This window comes from Ursus americanus, chromosome 22 (genome assembly GCF_024610735.1).
Source record: "Ursus americanus isolate L20-20 chromosome 22, mUrsAme1.1.p, whole genome shotgun sequence".
In the NCBI taxonomy this organism is placed as follows: Eukaryota; Metazoa; Chordata; class Mammalia; order Carnivora; family Ursidae; genus Ursus; species Ursus americanus.
This window is the reverse complement of record NC_142148.1, coordinates 30999238-31019737: the sequence shown is the minus strand read 5'-3', so window position 1 is coordinate 31019737 and position 20500 is coordinate 30999238. Positions and strand designations below refer to the sequence as shown.

The 20500-nt window shown below is 43.8% G+C and overlaps 1 protein-coding gene and 1 long non-coding RNA gene across 4 annotated transcripts in view; one reads left to right on the top strand and one right to left on the bottom strand.

The window, feature by feature from the left end:
- Positions 1–2810: 2810 nt before the first annotated feature.
- On the bottom strand, positions 2811–16236 carry LOC148108058 (uncharacterized). The gene is made up of 4 exons (XR_015720946.1): positions 15783–16236; positions 12775–12906; positions 6353–6432; positions 2811–5847 (listed from the first exon to the last, which is right to left on the bottom strand). It is a non-coding gene; the product is annotated as an uncharacterized LOC148108058 (long non-coding RNA).
- Positions 16237–16507: 271 nt separating this feature from the next.
- Positions 16508–20500, top strand: part of FERMT1 (FERM domain containing kindlin 1) — a 36920-nt gene continuing 32927 nt past the window's right edge. The window contains exons 1-2 of one of the 3 annotated variants that reach the window (XM_045808851.2): positions 16508–16652; positions 19825–19993. In XM_045808851.2, the coding sequence (XP_045664807.1) occupies positions 19840–19993 (154 nt within the window). In that variant the 5' untranslated portion in view covers positions 16508–16652; positions 19825–19839. Of the gene's footprint in view, positions 16653–19759; positions 19994–20119; positions 20243–20500 lie in introns of those variants that run through there. The other 2 variants (XM_045808846.2, XM_087853746.1) reach the window with 2 other exon arrangements.

The window sequence follows — 20500 nt, the reverse complement described above, 5'->3', positions numbered from 1 at the left end:
TGCACTTCCCATGCTGTATAGGAAGTGTCTTCTTCTGGGTCAGATTACCTCACAAGATGCTGAGGTAACAATAGTAATGATCGTAACAATAGAAACAGCTCTCCCCAAATGGCTAATGCACCAAGTGTTATCCAAGTGCTTTACATAAATGGATTTGTTTAATCTTCACAACATTCCTATGATGGATCAGCATTCCAGTTTTACAGATGAGGAAACTGAGGTCATGAAGAAAAATTTGATGAGACCATGGGCCAGTAAGTAATAAGGCAAGATTCAAATCCAAGTCCATTTCCAGAATTTCTGTCCTCTTCATCATACCTACTTGTTTCTGTAGCCATTTCCAAAAGGGCTGGTACCAGGAAGATACCAGAGACACATGGGAGAAACCTACACAAAAATGTACTGCTCAGAGAAAAAGGCATTAAGTCAAAACAAAGGAAATCCAAAACAAAAATAAACTATAGACTTTAGTTAATAATAGTATTGAACCAATAGAACCAATATTCATTCATTAGTTGTGATGAATGTACCTCAGTAATGTAAGATATTAACAATAGGGGAAACTGACTGCAGGGTATACAAGATCTCTCTATGCTATCTTGGCAACTTTTCTGTAATCATAGAACTATTCCAAAACAGAAAATTTATTTTTTTAAAAAACATACTATTCCAGGCCAAGTTGGTAATCACAGAATTTCTACAAGGAAGGACACTATTTCTTTGGCTTAAGACTTCAACCATTAGGGGCGCCTGGGTGGCACAGCGGTTAAGCGTCTGCCTTCAGCTCAGGGCATGATCCCGGCGTTATGGGATCGAGCCCCACATCAGGCTCCTCTGCTGGGAGCCTGCTCTTCCTCTCCCACTCCCCCTGCTTGTGTTCCCTCTCTCGCTGGCTGTCTCTATCTCTGTCGAATAAATAAATAAAATCTTAAAAAAAAAAAAAAAGACTTCAACCATTAATATGATTAAATGAGGGCTTTAATGAATTAAATTAAGAATAAAATTTTCAATACATAGTTTTGTCTGTCATTTACCTTCCTTATCCCAATTTTCTTGGTTTCAGCTCTTGGTACAGATCTGTTCATGGAAGTTGTTTAAAGTTCTTTGCTACTTGAGGTGGAGCTAATTCCTGTCCCTTCACTCCTAACATATAAATGTGACAAGTGTGATGGTGTGACTTCAGAGATCAGGTTGTAAAAGGCATGCAGCTTCTACCTTCCTCTCTCTCTCTCTCTCTCTTAAATGACCCACTCTCAAGGCAGCCAGCCCCCATGTTGGGAGGATACCCCAGAGGCCCCATGAACAGGTCCATGCAGCAAGAGACTGAGGCCTCCCACCCACAGCAATGTGAGTGCACCATCTAGAAGATTCCCAGTTCGGCTTTCAGCCAACTACAGCCCCTGCCATATCTTGACCACAGTATTCCTGAAAGGCTCAGAGCCAGAACCACCCAGCTAACTCACCCCCAAATTCCTCACCCACAGAAACTATAAGATAATAGATGTTTGTTGTTTAAGCTGCTATGGTTTGGGTAATTTGTTATGTAGCAATAGACAACTCCTTAGTTCACCACCTACCTCCACCAAAGAAAGAACTGTCCTTAACTGATCCTTAGTCTAGACACAGGGTCTCCTAGATTTTTTTGTGCCATAGACCTCTTTGTTACTGTATTCCCATCCTATTCCTGCTGTAACAGATGACTATGAACCTAATCGCTTAAAACAACACAAATGCATTGTCTCAAAGCTCTGGAGGTCAAAAGTTCATATGGAACTCACGAGGCTAAACCCAAGGTGTTGGCAGGGGTGTTTCCTTCTAGAGGCTCCAGGGGAGACTCCGTTTCCTTGACTTTTCCAGTTTCTAGAGGCTATTCACATTCTTCAGCTCGTGGCCCCTTCCATCTTCAAAGCAATCCCTTTAATCTGTTTCAATCGTCACAAAATCATTTCCCCTCTGACTTTGATTCCAACTCTGCCTTCCTCTTTCACTTATAAAGACCTTTGTGATTACATTGGGTCCACCTGGACTCTCCAGGATAATCTCCCTATTTTAAGGTCAGAACATTCGCCACCTTTATTCTACCTGCAACCTTAATTCCCCCTTTGCCATGTAACATGACATTTCACAGGTTCTAGGGAGCAGGTTGTGACTGTCTTTGGGGAGCCATTATTCTGCCTACCATGAGTCAGTCTGGTGAAATCTATGGAGGCCCTCTCGGGATGATGCTTTTAGACATTCAACAATACGCATATGACTACCAAGGAAACTAACCCCACTAAATATGGTTATCAAAATACTTTAAAAATAAATGTGGGATATAGCAACACGTGCGCTTCTCTTCTAACACAGAAGATCTAACGGTGAATCTAGTCACTATCTTAATTTCAAAGTGGAGATGAGGTATATACGCTACTTCAAAATCATCCGCAATCATGTATTATAAAATCTGTGCTTTCTGTTGGTGGCATGGTCCTAGGTGGTACAACTACTACCTACACTTATGCCGACATTTATACTCAAAGGAAAGGCTACTTTTCTGTTAGAGGTGAGTGATTTTTTTTTTCCTACTCAAATTCACACCAAATTTGGCTTGAGCTCTGTTTAAGAACCCGGGTAGGATCAGGAATTTACTTAATTTAAAAGAAATAAATAGGGGGCACCTGGGGGGGCTCAGTTGGTTAAGCATCTGACTCTTGATTTCGGCTCAGGTCATGATTTCAGGGCCCTTGGATCCAGACCCTCTTCAGCTCTGAGCTCAGCAGAGTCTGCTTGTCCCTCTCCCTCTGCTCCTCCCCCACCCCTCATAAATAAATAAATTAAATCTTTTTAATAAATAAATAGTACTTCAGTAAGTTAAAGTAGAAGGACACTCTCTCCTCAAATTTCTGGAAACTGTCCTTTTCAATTCAATTCAAATTTTATTTAGCACCTACTGTGTACAGAGACCTTCATATACCCAATATAAGCAAGAAAAACAACAAACGTAATGCAAAGTCAGTGACGAGATGCAAATAAAGCAAGGATTCTGGTAATTTATAGAGGAAAATCTGCCTTCTAACTTAAAAATGGGCATATTTGTGTTCTCAATCTAATGAAATCAGACCCGGGTGGGGGAGGGGTAGGAGGAACCCAGAGGGATAGGATTTGCATACATGACAACAGTGACATCTAGTGGGTACCATATGCTAAAGCACCCCAAGTACCTACCAAGAAATGCTGCAGATGGAAGCAAGCAGAGAGCCACACTCATCAAACATTTATTGAGCACCTATTGCAGATTACTATCTCATTAGGCCCAGGCCAGCAGCCCACTCGTGTTCTCTTCCCGCCCCCGGCTCTATTCCACACCATAATAGCCTCACATGTACATACCTCAGCCAAATCCCAGACACAGAGTAGGTAAAGAAAATGATTCTGGCGATTCGAAACCTTCTAAAACATACTGACTGGAGATTCAGTGCCGAAGTAAAAACTCACACAGGTATGAAACTACCAAATCTAGGCAAGGGATATTTGTTCATGGGGACAAAGAAAAACATGTGCGCTCAGGTAGGTTATGATGTTGACCCTAGGGGTGGGGTCATTCAACACTCCACAAACTACCTCCATGTTCTGTCCCCTGTGATCATTCCTGTTTCCTTCCTCCAACAAACTCAAAGGGCTTTAGAGATAATGCAAGGGCTGTGAGAGAAGAAAGGAAGGGGAAGAAGTAAATAGACAGGGCTTGGAGGAAAGTAAGGTTCTTTGGCCCTTGGACCTAAAGGTACACACACTCATGGCAGATCCACTCTGCAGAGGAAGGGCAGCCCCAGGCACTGTTCCTCTCTGTGCCGAGGTCTATACTGCACGGCGGGCTGGAGATCCATCGGAACCCGGGTGTTCAGAGTGCAATGGCTGGAGGAGAGGCCCAAGCAGAGATATGCTTGGGACCATTTGTACAAGGAATTCCTGACTCTCGGGTACCCAAAGCAAGGTCTACAAGGGCAGAGGTGGATTCCAAGTGGACACTCCTCTTAGCCTCCATGGACTCGTCAACCAGTGAGAAGCCAAGGGAGAACCAAGGAGGAGGGAAGAGAGCTCTTGCCAAGATTTAAGGGTACTATTACTCTTACATTCACATTTCCCAGTTGGGGCCATTATCATGACTGCAGCAACTGTTCAAGCACTCATACAGTCAATGTGGAAGAGGAGGGGGAGAGATCAACCACACCTCTCTTCCTAAAAGCCCTCTGGAGTGCAGCTCTTCTCATACTTCACTGTGTGCAGGAATCACCTGGCACCTTGTCAGAATGCAGATTCTGATTCAGTGGGTCTAGAGGGAGAGTAAGAACACGCATCTCTAACAACTCCCAGGGGCTGCTGCTGATGATGATCTGTGGGCACACTTTGAGGAGCAAGGCTATAGGAGACATAATTTCCATCTGCCTGGTATTGCATTTTCTTGGAGAGCCCATCCCACTCCCGTTTCATAGGAATCCTCCTCATTCCAAGTGATTCACTTGAAGCTGGGTCTACCCTCCCAAGAGCAGGCACATGCCCCAAGCCAGGCCTGGGAAGCCTTCCCAGGACATTGTCAGAACTCTTGGGCATTGCCAAGTGCGCATTTATAATGAACATGGTGAAGGTCATCCTTTCACCATGTTGAGTCAGCTTGAGAATGACACCATCGCAGAAGAAAACATAGCCAAGACATGATGAGAAAGAGGCAGGGCTCTGGTGAAATCCTGCATCTAGCCACACCTCTAGACTTCTCAGTTGCAAAGCCTCCTTCAGATACACAGTCAAGACAAGAGCTAAACTGCCTGAGTTCTAATCCCACCTTCGACACTTCTTAGCTGTATGATATTGGGCCAGTTACTTAGCTTCCCTGTGCTTCCATTTCCTCATCTGTAAAATGGGGATAATTATAGTTCCTGACTCATGGGGCTGCTGTGATGTTTGACTAACATATGTTAAATTCTGACAACAGTGCCCTGCGCATGGCAGGATCCACAGAAGCGCCTACTATTACCGTGACTATCATTATTTTTTTTTATTATTTTATCCCCAAGACAACCTCTCAGGGAAGCTATTATTTTTATCTTCATTCCCATTTTGTAGATGAGGAGACAGAAAATGATCGTAAGACAGAATCATTTAATGAACAACACTACTGAGATAATGTCAACATTCTTCCTTAAACTGTAATGTGGATTCTTCTAATGCTATCTTGTGTTATTTAACTATCTTATTGCTATACCAATACAAAACAGCATATATATGAAATCCTGTTGTTATCAAAAATAGTTCTCTGTATACATCTTTCTACAGGTAGACAGAAAAAAATGACTGAAGAAATTTATACCCAAATATTAACAAGGTTATCATTTCTGAATGGAAGCCGATGGATAACCTTTGTACGTGTGTCTGGGATTTTAACTGAGACTTCCAAAGACTCAATAGTTGGCAGATGTGAGGCGCGAGGGTTCTCTCGTCTCCATCCTTCCCCACCCCCCATTACTGGAGAGCTGTCAGGCTCCCAGGAATCACCTCAACTGGAAACAGACTGAGGGAATCTTCTCGAATCTAGAATCTACATTTGCTAATACCCCTCGGTGTGGCGCCCTGTCCCAGTGTTCCCCAGTGGGTCCCAAGTTGCTTGAGTGAAGGCTCCCCATGGTGCCGTAAAATTCCCTCTTCCTTCCATCTGGTGTCTTCTCAGTCAAGTATGGTCAGAGGGGCCCTCACAGGTTGACGCTCACTTGGCAGCTCTTCCGTGTGGAAGAACTCATGTGGTCCTCTGAGGTGAAAAGGCTGAGGTTCCACGTAGGGGCTCTCCTTTCTACATCTTCTACCACCAACATGCATCTTATAATAGAGAAAAAATGCATTTTTAAAAGCAAATATTTGTTCCATAAAAGCATTAAAACATATGTTGGAAATATACTGGAAGAAGTGGTTTGCATCCTGCCAAGCTTCATAGTGCTGAGAATATTTTTTCCTTAGCATTTGTTTTTGCTCTTTGGGAGTCCTTAAAATTCAATCAACTTTGAATCATCCATTTGGATTCTTTAGTCTACACATCCTCTCAGTTTCCTGGCTGATTTCCTACCTCCACAATGGCTGGCACAGAACAGCAGTGAAATCTATAAAGATATTACTTAAGATCTTCCCTAATTTCTAAAAAAAATTTTTTTAAGTCTTTAAACAGTTCAATGGGTAAAAACTCAAATCTGACCCCTCTTTATCATTTAGCGAATATTTGTTCAGTGCCTTATATGTGACAGACCCTGGGGGTAAGGTGATGAATTAAAACATACACTCTTTCTGCCCTACAGGAGCTTAGAATCTAGTGGACTTAAATCCCACTCACCTCTAGAAGTGATTTCCTTTTGCCATCTTTCTATGCTAAATCCTCTGCAAGTTTTCCAAAATCAAAGCTTCCCATGCAAACTGGAGAGAGAGAGGCACCAGGGGGAAAGACATTAGGAGAAAAGAAGTTGCTTCACATTTTATCTTCCTAATTATTGGTCTAAAATCTGCCTTTGCAATAAGAACAGGGGCTATATCTTTTTTTTTAAAGATTTTACTTATTTATTTGATAGAGAGCACAAGCAGACAGAGTGGCAGGCAGAGGGAAAGGGAGAAGCAGGCTCTCCACTGAGCAGGGAGCTGGACACGGGACTCGATCCTAGGACCCTGAGATCATGACCTGAGCTGAAGGCAGAAGCTAAACCGACTGAGCCACCCAGGCACCCTGGGGCCATATCTTTTTATTCACTGCTTTAACTCCAGCACCTAGGACAATGCCTGGCACCTAGGAGACACTCAACAAATATTAATTTATTGAATGAATGAAGAAATGAATGAACCTAGAAATATTGCCGGGCAAAACTGCCGGCTCATTTGTGGATAGTGAAATGGGTGAACAGGTGGTGGAGTAGATCAGTGGGTAAGCGTATAGGTGAGTTAATGATGGATGGACAGGTAGAAGGTGGGGTAGGTTAATGGGACAGGAACGAGCAGATGAATAGCTGCATGGCTGGGTTAGTGCTTATGTGGGTGGGTGATTTTTAAAATTGCAAGTTTCAGTGCAGTGACCGGGATACTTATGATAATGTTCAGTTTGGAGAGGTTTGAATTTGCTCCAGTCAGGAAGATATCACAGAAACACCACTGGGTTTGGAACAGCCCGTGGCCAGGAAGTGGCCTGCACACTGCTGAATCGTCATCCCACGTCATGACGGTCCAGGCACACATGTGGGCCAGTGCCAGGAACACCTCCTGGTTTTGCTATCTTCACCATTTTCCCTACTCCTGACAATAGCATCTCTTCACCCTTGGAAGAACTACTTCTTCCAAATATCATCTCATGGGTGGGCACATGACATAAGCTGCGCTACCCAGATATTTGCCCCTTGGGATTTGAACCGGGAGCAGAAGAACACTAATCATTTCCTAGAGCTGCCATAATCAAACACTACAAAGTGGTGGCTTAAAACAACAGAAACTTTTTGTCTCACAATTCTGGAAGCTACAATTCCAGAATCAAGTAGCTGGCAGGGCCCACATGCTCTCTCTGAAATCTGTAGGAAAGAACCCTTCCTTGCCTCTCCTGGCATCTGGTGTTTGCTGGCAATCCTCGTCATGCTTTAGGTCTTGGATGCATCAACCCAGTCTCTGCCCCCATCGTCACATCATCTTCCCCTCGTATGTCATTGACTCTCCTCTTCGATCCACACCAGTTATACTGGATCGCCACTGGATGAGCAGGACCTCATCTTGAGTACGTCTGCCAAGATCCTTCTTCCCAGTAAGATCCCATTCACAGGTATGGAAGGCTGAAATTTCAACATATATTTTGGGGGAGGACAGAGTCCAACCCATAATAGACAGGAAGTCTAAAACCATATGGAATTCATTTATCTGAAGAGAGGAGCCTGAAGAGACTCCCTGGATCCCTGGTGTGCCTTGGTCCCTATGTTTTCCAAAGTCTAATGGGGAGATTTTCCTTGATTCAATGAACTATACCTTCATATTCTTACCATAAACTCTTTTTAATTTTTCTTTTTACCCTTTTAAGACAGAATCTATTCATGCTGCCTACAACCAAAGTGTCCTAACAGCTAAACTCAGTCCTTCAACACAAAAGGGCTGAGTGTGGTGCACACACACGTGCGCGCACACACACACACACACACACACACACAGCATCATCTCTCCCATCTCCGTTCCCTTTGGACCTTGAAGAGTGAGCTTGGCAAGACGAGGCCAAGGGGTTCCTTTGTCAACTTATATGAAAACAAAACGTTGGGGCGCCTGGCTGGCTCAGTCAGAGGAGCATGCAACTCTTAATCTTGGGTTGTGAGTTTGAGCCCCACATTGGGTGTAGAGATTACTTAAATAAATTTAAACACTTAAAAAAAAAGAAAACAGAAAGACTTTCCAAGTGACTTTTTATTTCACAAGGGTACCTCTTCCCTCTGTATTTTAGTTCAAGAACCTTGGATGGTTCCCCAGCTAGATTATGTTGAATTCTTGCCTAAGCTTATTACAGGGCTATTGTGACAATTAAAAAGGGGAAACAGGGGCGCCTGGGTGGCTCAGTCATTAAGCATCTGCCTTTGGCCCAGGGTGTGATCCCAGGGTCCTGGGATCAAGCCCCGCATCGGGCTCCCTGTTCCACTGGGAGCCTGCTTCTTCCTCTCCCACTCCCCCTGCTTGTGTTCCCTCTCTCGCTGGCTGTCTCTCTCTGTCAGATAGATAGATAGATAGATAGATAGATAGATAGATAGATAGATAGATAGAGGAAACAGATTTGAAAGAAAAACAGGAGCTACAAAGTGTGACACCATCATGAAGGCCCATATCTTCAAATGAGGAGTATCAAGCAGTAAACTTCAAATTGAAAAGACTCCGTCAGTTAAAAATCAATCCCTTATCCTGCTTTAATTTCCTCTCTAACCTGAAATTATGTTTTATCTGTATGTATTTACGGACCCACTGTCAGTCTTCTCCACTAGAAGACAAGTTCCACAAAGGCCAGGGCTTGGTTTCACTCACTGCTGAATTTATTCAGATGCCATTTGCAAGAATTGTGTCCCCAGGTTACCTATACTCTGTCTGATTTGGCTACAAAGTCAGGGGTTCGCCGAGACTCAAGGCTTGATAATTTGCTAGAACAACTCACAGAACTCAGAATAATGGTGTTTTTACTCTGTCAGCTAATTAGTAAGGATACTAGTGAACAGGCGGATGAAGAAAGTCCTTTTAGAGTGAGGTCCAGAAGGGTCCCAAAGGGTTGTCCCCTTTGGGGTTGTTCCCTTGGGGTTAGGGTGCACCCCCCTTCTGGCATGTGGATGTGTTCACTAATTCAGAAGTTCTCCAAAACCCACAGTTTAAGGGGTTTTATGGTGATTTCTTAACATAGGCGGGATTATAGCAGTTAGTGATTAACTCAATGACCAGCCCCTCTTCCCTCCCCGGAGATTAGAGAGTGGTGCTGAAAGTTCCAAGATTTTAATCAAGATCTGGTCCTTCTGGCCACCAACCCCCATCTTGAAGCTATCTAGAGCCCCACCAAGAGTCACCACCTTAGAACAAGAGACACTCCTGTCACTTTTATCATATGAGAAATTCCACGGGTTTTAGGAGATGTGTGTCAGGAACCAGGTGAAGACCAAGTATCTTCCTTATTATACCACAATGACAATGTTTACATTGTTTCATAACTATAATTCATATTTGCTTTGTTTATAGATTACTTTTTGAAATTGAAAGAGGTATCATTTTATTTCCTTTTCTACAGCCATTTGCTTTCCTGAATTTTCTAACTGACCTTATTTTTTTGCCATATTTTCTTTTCACCATATCCCAGGTTTTTTTCCAAACTTCTCATAATACCAGATTTTCTATGAGGTCTTTATTTGCCACAGAGACCTCTTTCCAGGGCCCTCAATTCTCCCTCTCTAGTCTTTTTGGATTGGATTCGCTGTTTTCTGCATCCTGGGTATTCCCCTTTCTTGATCCATTCGCTTTTGCTTTCTAGAGCTCATCCTTGAAAACATCTCTAAGGCAAGTTATATGAGAATTGAATTATTAACCTGGTTTTTCTTACTAAAAGCTTTTGAAATTTTTTTTCCCATGGTGGTCTTACATTTCATAATGCTGTTCTTTGGTGTAATTACTTATTCATTTGTTAGGTGTCCAGTAGACTCTTTAAACTGAGGTTCACATTCCTTATCTCTGAGCAGTTTCTCATATTATTTCTGTGATAATTAATTCCACTCTATTTTTGCTCTTCCCTTGTATTAATCTTCCAGGTTTCTTATCTTTTTGTTCATTTGTTTCCATGTTAAATTTTGTCATGTTAATTATAGTTCATAAAACTGAAAAAAAAGTAAAACAAAGATTCAAAGGAATTTTTTTGTCTCTCTTGCATATTGGAGGATTTCCTTAAATGGTTGATAATGTTTGAGGATGGGAAGGGGTTTTTTTTAATCTGTTTGGGAGCTCAGTGTTCAAGGTTCTACTGATAAGGTTTTCTTTAGGGTTGATGAGTGGAGAGTTAGTCTTTAAACCAGGTAACCCTTCAAAAGAGACAGTTAATTTCTACAGAGTAGAGCCCTCTGGATTTGGGCTAGCGCAGTGGAGATCTGGCATTCACACACCTAACCTAAATGCTTCCGAAAATATTCTGGAAAGCCTCGGGGACATCCCCATTTTCACAAACTCCTAGACACAGATTTTACTACCCTTCTTCATTACCAACCACTCCTCTTTCAATTTTCTATCCTATAGAAAATCCTTGAAATCTCTCATTGACTGATGACCTTTCTTCTGTTAACCTTTGTCATGGTAGGTTTATACCTTTTTATTCCGATACTACTATTTTAGCAGGGAGCTCAATAGGGAGAAATGATAAATAGGAGTAGCCAATCAACCACCTTTAACCAAAAATCAATCAGATTAAGTTAGATTCAAAAAAAAGAAAGATGAGCATTCTCACACTCAGCATTCTAGATTTTTTTGAAATCATAGCTGCTACCATAACAGTAACCAGTGCTTATCGAACATCCATTACCAGAAAGTAACACATAGCCATTCCTACGTTTCTGGTGCACCCTGCAACTGCACTGGGATTTGGAAAGAGTTTACTGTGACCCTTTTCCTACTAACCTGGGTGTAAACTGTCACAGTTTTCCTGCGGTGCAGTCTGAGAAAGTCAATAAATTTACATGGGTTCACCTAAATGACTGTTCCTCCCCTTCTTTGATCCCGTACATGTGAGCAGGAAAAGAGGAGAGGTGAGCACAGTCCTACCTCCCTGACATGAGATACAACCCCCCAGGAGTCTCCAGTTCCTCCCCTTTCCCTGAGAACACCCTCACTCTTTCTTATCCACTGACTTCTCTAAATAAACTTATTGAACATATGCCATGTTTCAGGCTCTGTGCTCAGTGCTTTACAAACATTCTCTCATTTCATAGCACCCTCTGAAGTGGGTATTACTACTCCCATTTTACAGAAGCAGAAACTGAGGCTCAGAGAAACAAACTAAAATATGCGCAAGCCCTCTGATCTCTTTAGTGTCAGCAGTGCAAGCAGGTAAACCCAGATTTGTCAGTTTCCAAAAGTCTGATGTCCTCTCTCTCCTCCAGGATTCAGTCCAGGGTCTCACATGGCATTCAGTTCCCACGTCTCTTCAGTCTCCTCTGATCTGAGACAGTTTCTCAGGGTGCCTGCTCTCATGACCCTGATACTCTTGAAGAGTATTAGCAATTTAGTTTGTAGACTGTCCTCCCATTTGAGTCGGTCTGATATTTTCTCATGATTCAACTGAAGTCATAACGTTTGGGGCAAGAATACCGTGGAAGTGATGCTGTGCCCCCCTCCGTGTATCATATCAGGAGGCCTGCGAGATCATTATGCATTATCACCAATCATGTTCATTTTTGATCACTTGGTTAAGGGGATATCTGCCAGTTTTTTCCACACTAATGTTCCTATCTTTCTCTAGGTCATTGACAAATACTTTGCAGGAAGATACTTTGAAACTACAAATATCCTGTTTCTCGTCATATTTTTACTCACTAATTTTTAAATCTATCAATGATTCTGGGCTGCGATGATTTGATGGAAACCCCAAATGCATCCTGTTTCCACATCTCGCTCACTTCCCAATTAAAGTCTGACTGTATCTGAGTGACAGAATCCAGGCTGTAGGCCTGTGCCCCAGCTGCCGGGGAGGTTGAGAATTTGAGTTCCGATTTCTAGACTGGGATACTAACATAAGGATTTCTACAAACAGAAAGAGGACTTTCCAAGGGTGGTAGGTAGTCATGATGCCCACTATAATCACCAAGCTATTTTAAGTGAAAAAAAAAAAAAAACGCAAAAAAAGGACAATATGTATAGGATACAATCATTTGTAAAAAAGCAAAAATAGTCTACATGCATAGACTATCTCTGGAAGGTTCTAGAGGAAATAGGTATCCATTGTCTCTGGGGAAGGGAACTTCATCATCAAAGAGGAGGAAGACTTGATTATCAGTATATAATCTTTTGTACCCTTTGACTGAGATGATGTGAAGGAAGGAAGGAGAAAGAAAGAAGGGGGAGGAAGGGAGGGAACGAGGGAGGGAGTGACCATCTTCCTTGCTCCTCTCATCCTTGATGGTGGGCTCTAGTGCGGCCTCCAGCAAGGCCTGCTTATTTTCTTTCTCCATCTTGTGCCTATAGATACATCAGGACACACCCTCTCCACCCTCACAAGGAGAAAATTATAGAACTTGCCTGGGCATAGAAGGTGCTCATTATCCATCCAGCTGGAAAGGAGGGTGTAGCTTTAATAGGCACATTCGGCTTCTTTGCGCTGAACAGAACATATTCACCACAAATATGAACACAGCTCCTGAGTCCCAATGACTGGGTGAAAATAAAAATGCATTTTAGGTGTCCGTTGTCATTTCTTGGTTGCTAGACATTTAATACTTAAATACTTAATAAAGAAGTTTACATTGGACAACATCCTGTCTGGTCAAATAAAACCGTCAATCCAGGGGGGAAAAACCCACCCCTTTCTCCTTCTCTCAGCTTTTTCTCATTCTCTCTCAATTAATTATAGAGAATTTTTTTAAGCTCTGAAGGCTCATCTAGTGGAAGTGGTAAGGTGCTAGAGGAAGGAAGTTGCTAGTGTTTAACAAGACAACCAGGACCTTCAGAGGGCCTCTACTTGTTTACTTCCCCTTCCTGTTCAGTGAGTAAGAATGTGGTCACAGCTCCAACCAGTCCAATCCACTCATATCCCATGCAATAATGCAGACACGACTAACTTACAACTGGAGGATACTAATCCTCACGTCAGTTTTTCAGCATATGGGTGTCTGATAACAGTTACTGTTTCAATATTTATTTGTACCATGAACACATAACATGTTGAGCCAGGAGATACAGCTCCTCTTTATCCTCCACCTTCTGCCAACTGAAGCTAACAACAACTACTTGCTAATTTAAAAACAACCTAAAACAGGTCGCCTGGGTGGCTCAGTTAAGCGTCTGCCTTCGGTGCATGTCATGGTCCCGGAGTCCCGGGATCGAGCCCCAAGTCAGCTCCCTCTGCCCCTACCACTGCTTGTGTTCTCTCTCACTCGCTCACTCTCACTCTCTCTCAAATAAATAAATAAATAAAATATTTTTAAAAATCTTAAAACAGTTTTCTAGAGACTACAGATTATTATAGGTAACTATCAAGCTCTTACCCAAAGCTTCAAAATCCATCTCAAAAATCATCTGCTTTCCAAAATCTTTTCTCACACTTCTCCCAACTCCGCGAAGTTGGCTGAAGTAAATACCCCACATCTGTATTCCCCAGCATCATAACTATGATCTGAAGATAAAGTCCATACCAAGATAATCTGAGTATTTTCAGCACATATCACAGTGTCTAGCACACAGTAATACAATGGCTGAATGAATTAATAAACTAAATCATTACTTGATTGATATGTGTAAATTAATTAAATAACTGATTCAAAATGTTGATTCTGCTTGCTTTTTAAGAGAGAGAAAGGGTGAATATTGCTTGTTTATATATATATGTATATAATATATATATTGACATATGAAATTTTAAAGTCCAGAACACAGTTTTTAATTCATTTCTAACCCAGGATCTTAAGGAATGTGTTAGACCTGTTTCACAAGAATAATAACAACCATCGGTTCTGGGTGGCTCAGTTGGTTAAGCTGATTCTTGCTTTTCACTCAGGTCATGGCCTCGGGGTCCTGGGATGGGCTCCATGCTGAGCAGGGAGTCTGCTTGGGATTCCCTCTCCCCTGCCCCTCCCCCCTCCCTCTCTCGCCCTCTCTCCCTCTCTCTCACACACACAAAAAAAGAATGATAATAACTAGGTAGTAAAAACAAAAAACCTCAGGACACACAATATGGATGACACTCGAAAACATAATGTTGAACAAAAGAAACCAGACATTAAATAGCACATACCATCTGGTACCTTTTATATACAGTACAGAGATTAACAAAACCCAGGTAAGGAGTTAACAGTCAGGAAGTATTTATGCTGGTGGGGGTGGTAGTAACTAAAAGGGGGGACTAGGGAACTTCTGGGGACCGATAAATTCTGTTTCTTGATCTGGATGCTCATTACACAGGTGTGTTCAGTATGTGAAAACTCATCAGCTATATATTCATGATTTGTGCTCTTGCATATAAATTTAAAATATATAATATTTTAATGAAAAGCTGAAAAAACAATGTAAACCAAGCAGAAAGCTTAAAGCCAGTTAAATTCTTCAGCAGAATCCAGATATTTTCAACTACTATGAGACACCAATTGGTATAAATAAAACCATTACTACTACAAGTTCACACAGGACATATTAAAGAATGTCTATGTTCTAAGCAATCATGAACAGTCTTCACAAAGCAAGCCTTTAGACACCTTCTGCCCAAGATAACATAATTGTGCCCATAGGGAAGTAGGACCAGATGACAGTTGATGCCATTCCCACAATGCACAAACTTTACCAAATTAGGAAATTCAGTTTCACGTTTCAATTAGTTTCTTTTAATTATAAAATCCCACATTTTAAAAAAGATTTTATTTGAGAGGGAGAGATCGAGAAAGAGAGAGCACACGAGCAGGGGGGAGGGGTAGAGGGAGAAGCAAACCCCCCCCCCCGCAGAGAGCCCAATGCGGGGGGGGGGGGGGGGGGGGGGCTCCATCCCAGACCCTGGGATCATGACCTGCCCTGAAGGCAGATGCTTAAGACCCACTGAGCCACCCAAGCACCCCTCAACTGATCTTTTTAAAGATTTTTTTTTTTAAAGTAATCTCTACACCCAGTAGGGGCTTGAATTTACAGCCCCGAAATCAAAGTCAACTGACCTTTTTAAAATTAAATGTAAAATACTTTCAAAACCATTGTAACGGCTGAATATAGTAATGTGCCAGCAAAAACAAGGATCCCACTTCTAAATTCGATAGCATTTTAAATTAAGTTGTTACGAGCCTTATGTACTTGGTGTAAATCGCTAAAGCCTATATTATACCGCATGAAATTCTGCCATGGACTGAATGAAATCCCACCCTGGAATGGTGGCGGACATTCCATCTCTACCCATTTTACAGATGAGGAAACTATCATTGCCTTGACTGTCTCATTAAACCACTGCATCCTTAGAGCTCAGCCCCATATCTGGCATGTAGTAAGCAATAGATGTGTGTAATATGAACCCAGGAGGCTTGGACAAGTTGTGTACATTGCCCAAAGTCACCCACCCTTCCAGGGTGGCCCAGGCTTCCTCCGGAGTAAATCCTACAGGAAGGTGCCCGGCGAGACCAGGTGGTGAATCTGAGGTGAGCCACCCAATTCCGGCCGGCGGCGTGGCCTTGAGTTGCCTCGGGGTCTTGCATCTTGCATACTTTGGGCGCCACGCCCTCGTCGGGGGTTTACATCACCCTATTACTCAGAGATGAGCCGCTCTCGTTTCTTCTAGCCGACGGTCGCAGGTCCCCCAGGCTCTTTAAAGCGGAGAAGGGAGTCTCCGGACCTGGACCCACCCCGAGGTGTGAGTGATGGCTACACCTGGAGAGCAGGGCACGTAGCCGGATTTCAAGCACCTGGGCCAGTCCCCGAAGGGCCTCGGGGAACCGGAGAAACTGCAGGCGGCCTCCGAGGGGCCGCCTGAGAGTTCGCCAGAGGGGCGCAGGCGGTGTGCGTCCTCCCCGGTTCTCCCCGCCCTCCCGCCGCGCCGCAGCCCTTCGGCCACCCTCAGCCCTCCCCGCTCTGCGGAGCGCGTCTCCCCTCCCGGAGCGAGACCCGGCAGGCCCCGGGCTGGGCGTGCCCTCACCTGCCCGCCGCGCGCCGGCCTCGGCCGGGCCTCCGGGGGCCGCGCAGGGCGGAGACCGCGCACCCCGCGCCCCGCGTCCCGCTGGGGGCGGGCGCCGAGCCTCGTCGGGAGGTCCCGGGCGGCTTCCCCGTAGCGGCCGGCCCAGCCTAGCGGAGCGGCTGCCGCGAGCGCGGACCCCGACACCCCTCTCGCCGCTTCGCGCGCCCGCCCGGCCTGGGGCGCCTCCGCCCGGCCTCGGGGGCGCAGGCGTCCACGTGCGCGTCCGCGAGACTGCACGCCACCCGCGCCGGGAAAGCAGGTGGGTGCCGAGGGCTAGGGCTGGGGGCGGGGAGCGGGGAGGCTGTGATGGGCACCGCCCAGGCTGGAGACCCCTGCCCCTTCCTTTCTTCAGCCCCCTGCACGTAAATAGCTGCTGAATTAAAAATAACGCCCCCGGCGTGTGGCCACTTTCTCCGGCCTTGCCTCTCTGGCCTGGCCAAATAAACTCTCCGTTTAGCCGCGGGGGCTGCCCTATGGGTCAAGGGGCAGGTTTCTCTCCACCCACCCCACTCCCCCTGGTCCCAGGACCCTGCAGGACTGGCAACCGACAGGCGGAGTGGCCTTTGGACAGGCACACTCTCTGATCTTCCAGGGGAAGCGTCAGGGGCTATTTCCCTCATCTTTCTGTCTGGTTGGCTGTCTGCCTGTTTGTCTGTACTTTGTTGCATTTTCTGTAGTCAAGGAGGACAGGAGGGGGACAGCTGGGCTTCACCCAGGGAAGGCAGGTCAGCGGCGCGCTTTGCTTTCTGTTCTGGTCTCCTTCGATGTGCTTTCCCGGTTGGAGTTTGCTGCTCCCCTCTGCAAGTAGCAGCTTGCTGCGAATGAGAAGTTAAGTCAAAAATGAAGGTGCAGAAAGATAGGAGAGGAATGCGGGGAAACCAGATTGTCCAGTTTTAGCCTGGATTTCGTTGTGAGGGAATCACCAGAGATTGCCTGTATGAGAAGTGGGTTTTCTTTTTTTTGTTTGTTTTTTGAGAAGTGTTTTGATTGCCCAAGTTAGGAAAAGACCAATGTCTGATACTCATGAAACAAGCAGTAAGGAGTCACTTTAAAGTATAAACTTTTAAAATAACTACACCTCTAACCATAGCAGTTTAGAAATTGTGAGGGTCTTAAAGTCAAATAATTCAATGCCATGTTATGGAGTTATCTTTATTGCTTCCTCACTGGGAAAGATGTGACTAGAAATGCTCAGTGAAGCCTCCTGAGAGTTTAGCTAATGTGGTTTTAAGAGTTTTATTTCACGTTGGTGTTGCAACTTTATCAAGGATGGGCCCAATGTAATGGTTAAGAATTTGGAGTTAGACGTGGATTTCTGTCTGGGCTCCACCATCTAACTTCCTGTGTGGCTTCCAACAAGTTGCCTAACCTCTCTGAGCCCGAGTTTCCTCATTTCTAATGGGACTGCTGAGCAGATGGAGATAACACAAAATAGTGGTTCACACAGAGTATATCACTGGGTTAGGTACATAACAAATGATACTTGAGGCTGATGATGACAGTGAAGCAAGTGGTTAGGCCCAGTATAGTCATTACACAGCATTCACTGCCCATGTGGGAGGTCTCCACGTGTGGCTCTGTGCATGGGGAGGTACAAGCATTATATCCTTCTGGTCATACAGACACAAGGAGCGACTTCTGAACTCTTGAATTTGACTTGAACAAATAAAATTTGCCTTAAACCCATCCAGATTTGCAGTGTATCTTTTTTGTGTATTTTGAGATTCTCTTATGCTTTCACATGTGGACAGTTTCAAATGCACACAACACTGGTATGTCACTGGTGGTGTAATTATGGATCATTAAAAATAATGTTCCTCAGGTGTCACCACAGTCCCTGGCTTAATATTGACTTGGGTAGACTGAAGGGCAGAACGGAGTCCTGAAGCTAATTTTTCACATAGCTGTTTGGACTCCGAAGTGTGAGCCACAGACCAGTGCTACCTGGAGCTTGTTATCAGTGCAGGGTCTCCACCTCTCCACCCCCCCACACACACACCTTGCTGAACAGAACCTGGGGTGAATAAGACCCCAGGGGACTCATGCACTTTCCCTTGGAGAAGCCCCTCGCTAGGAGTTTGAGTACACTGATGTTTCTCAAAAATAGGCCTTATGAAAACATGGACGTCTCATACGCTGTCTTTACATAGTGAAGTGAAAAAGATGTGTTAACGTTTAAATGACTGATTTTTCTTTTAAATATTAAAATAGTCAGGAGTGGTAGTGTCATGTGTTTTCTGTTTTAAAGTAAGAGCCATCATTTAAAGTTCTGCCAATTTCAGATTCCTGTGTTCTTATTACCCCCTGACACATTTCAGTCTCAATAGTGCGTAGCTTACTTAATACCCCTTCCTCCAATACGAGGAAAACTTGGATTTTGAAGTTCTCACCCCGTCTGTATCTTGAAGAGTGGGCTTTGTATGTCTGTCACTCCTTTTTAAATCTTTTGCCAGAGGTATGTCCGAAAACTTAAACTGATGCATTTAACTTATCAACTTTTATATTAAATGGTAGCTCAAGGAGTCAAATACACGACAGTAATTAACGATGTGTATCTTCATATGCATTCAAGGCAAAACTATATAATATATGACTGAAATAGAAACTATTTTGCTCTACTTCCATTTTTTGAATTTTCATGCCAGAAGATGTCATCAATATTTATGGGAGGAATGTAATAATATAGATAGAGGAAAATTTTAACAGCGTCCTTGTCTAAAACTTTATCAATGAGTAATTTGCATATAACAAAGGCATCAAACTGTATATTTAAAATCTGTGCATTTTTGTGGTGAGCACAGCATGACATATAGAGTTGCTGAACCATCATATTGTACACCTGAAACTAATGTAACATTGCGTGTCAACTATACTCAAAAAAGAATCTATGCAGAGGCGCCTGGGTGGCTCAGTTGGTTGAGCGTCTGACTGTTGATCTCAGCTCAGGTCTTGATCTCAGAGTCGTGAGTTCAAGCCCCATGTTTGGCTCCATGCTGGGCATGGAACCTACTTAAAAAAAGATCTATGCATTTTGTTATATGCAAATTACACTTCAGTGAAGTTGGTTTGGTTTTTTTTTAAGATCTCAAGGATTCCCATGATTTGTTGCCTATTGACACAATCGTTCAGAGAAAGTCGAGAGAAGTCAATAGAGACAGAAAGTGAAGATGAATGTATTGGGTAGGCACAGAAAATAAATAGGCAAGTGGCTGTGGAAAGATAAAGTTACATAAGTTTGGAAGGCTCGAGACCATTTTTATAGGACCTTCTGTCTTTAAGTTAAGATGTTGAATTTAATATGGAGCACTGGGAACCCCGCAGAGTTTGGAAGAAGAGGCTAAAATGAGGAAACGTTTTGCCCCGCAGGGTCTACTGGCAAGTTCCAGCTTCCTGCTCACATTCTGATCTCTGTCTGCCTTTTTGTGCGGCAGACGCCTGCCTTTGCCATGATGCTCTCATCCAGCGACTTTGCATCTGGTTCTTGGGAGCTTGTCGTCAGAGTTGACCATCCAAACGAGGAGGAGCAGAAAGATGTCACCCTGAGAGTGTCCGGAGACCTGCACATTGGGGGGGTAATGCTCAAGTTAGTAGAACAGATCAGTAAGTTACTGCTTCTTTACGGTTTCCCTGTATTTGAAACCCTGTCTATTGCATTAACAGTAAATGGCTCATCTAGGTTGTCTGCTCATCTAAGTTTTTCTGCTTATTTATCTTGTAATGGCTCAGAGAACAAGCCCCTTCCCACAGGAAGAAGAGAAATTGAGCATCCTGCAAAAGCAATAAACTGAACCCCCTAACCACTCTTGTACAAACTGGAGTCTTTGGTGGCAAGCGAAAGCTCCCCAGTAGGTATGAAACCATGTTTCCACAGGCTCATCCCACTGGTGGCATCTAAGGCGACTTTAGGTGGCATGGCATTAGATTACTGTGTTGATTCTCTTTGTTATTGTTTGCTTGCTCAGTGATGAAGTCAGCTCAGTGCTAATGTGTCTTTTAACACATATCCACCATTTGTGACTCTCCCTGTTTAAGCAAAGAAAGAGAAGTCGTTAAGTGTCAGTCTTCATATCAGGAATCAACATGATCAACCTAGAACTTAATAGTGTT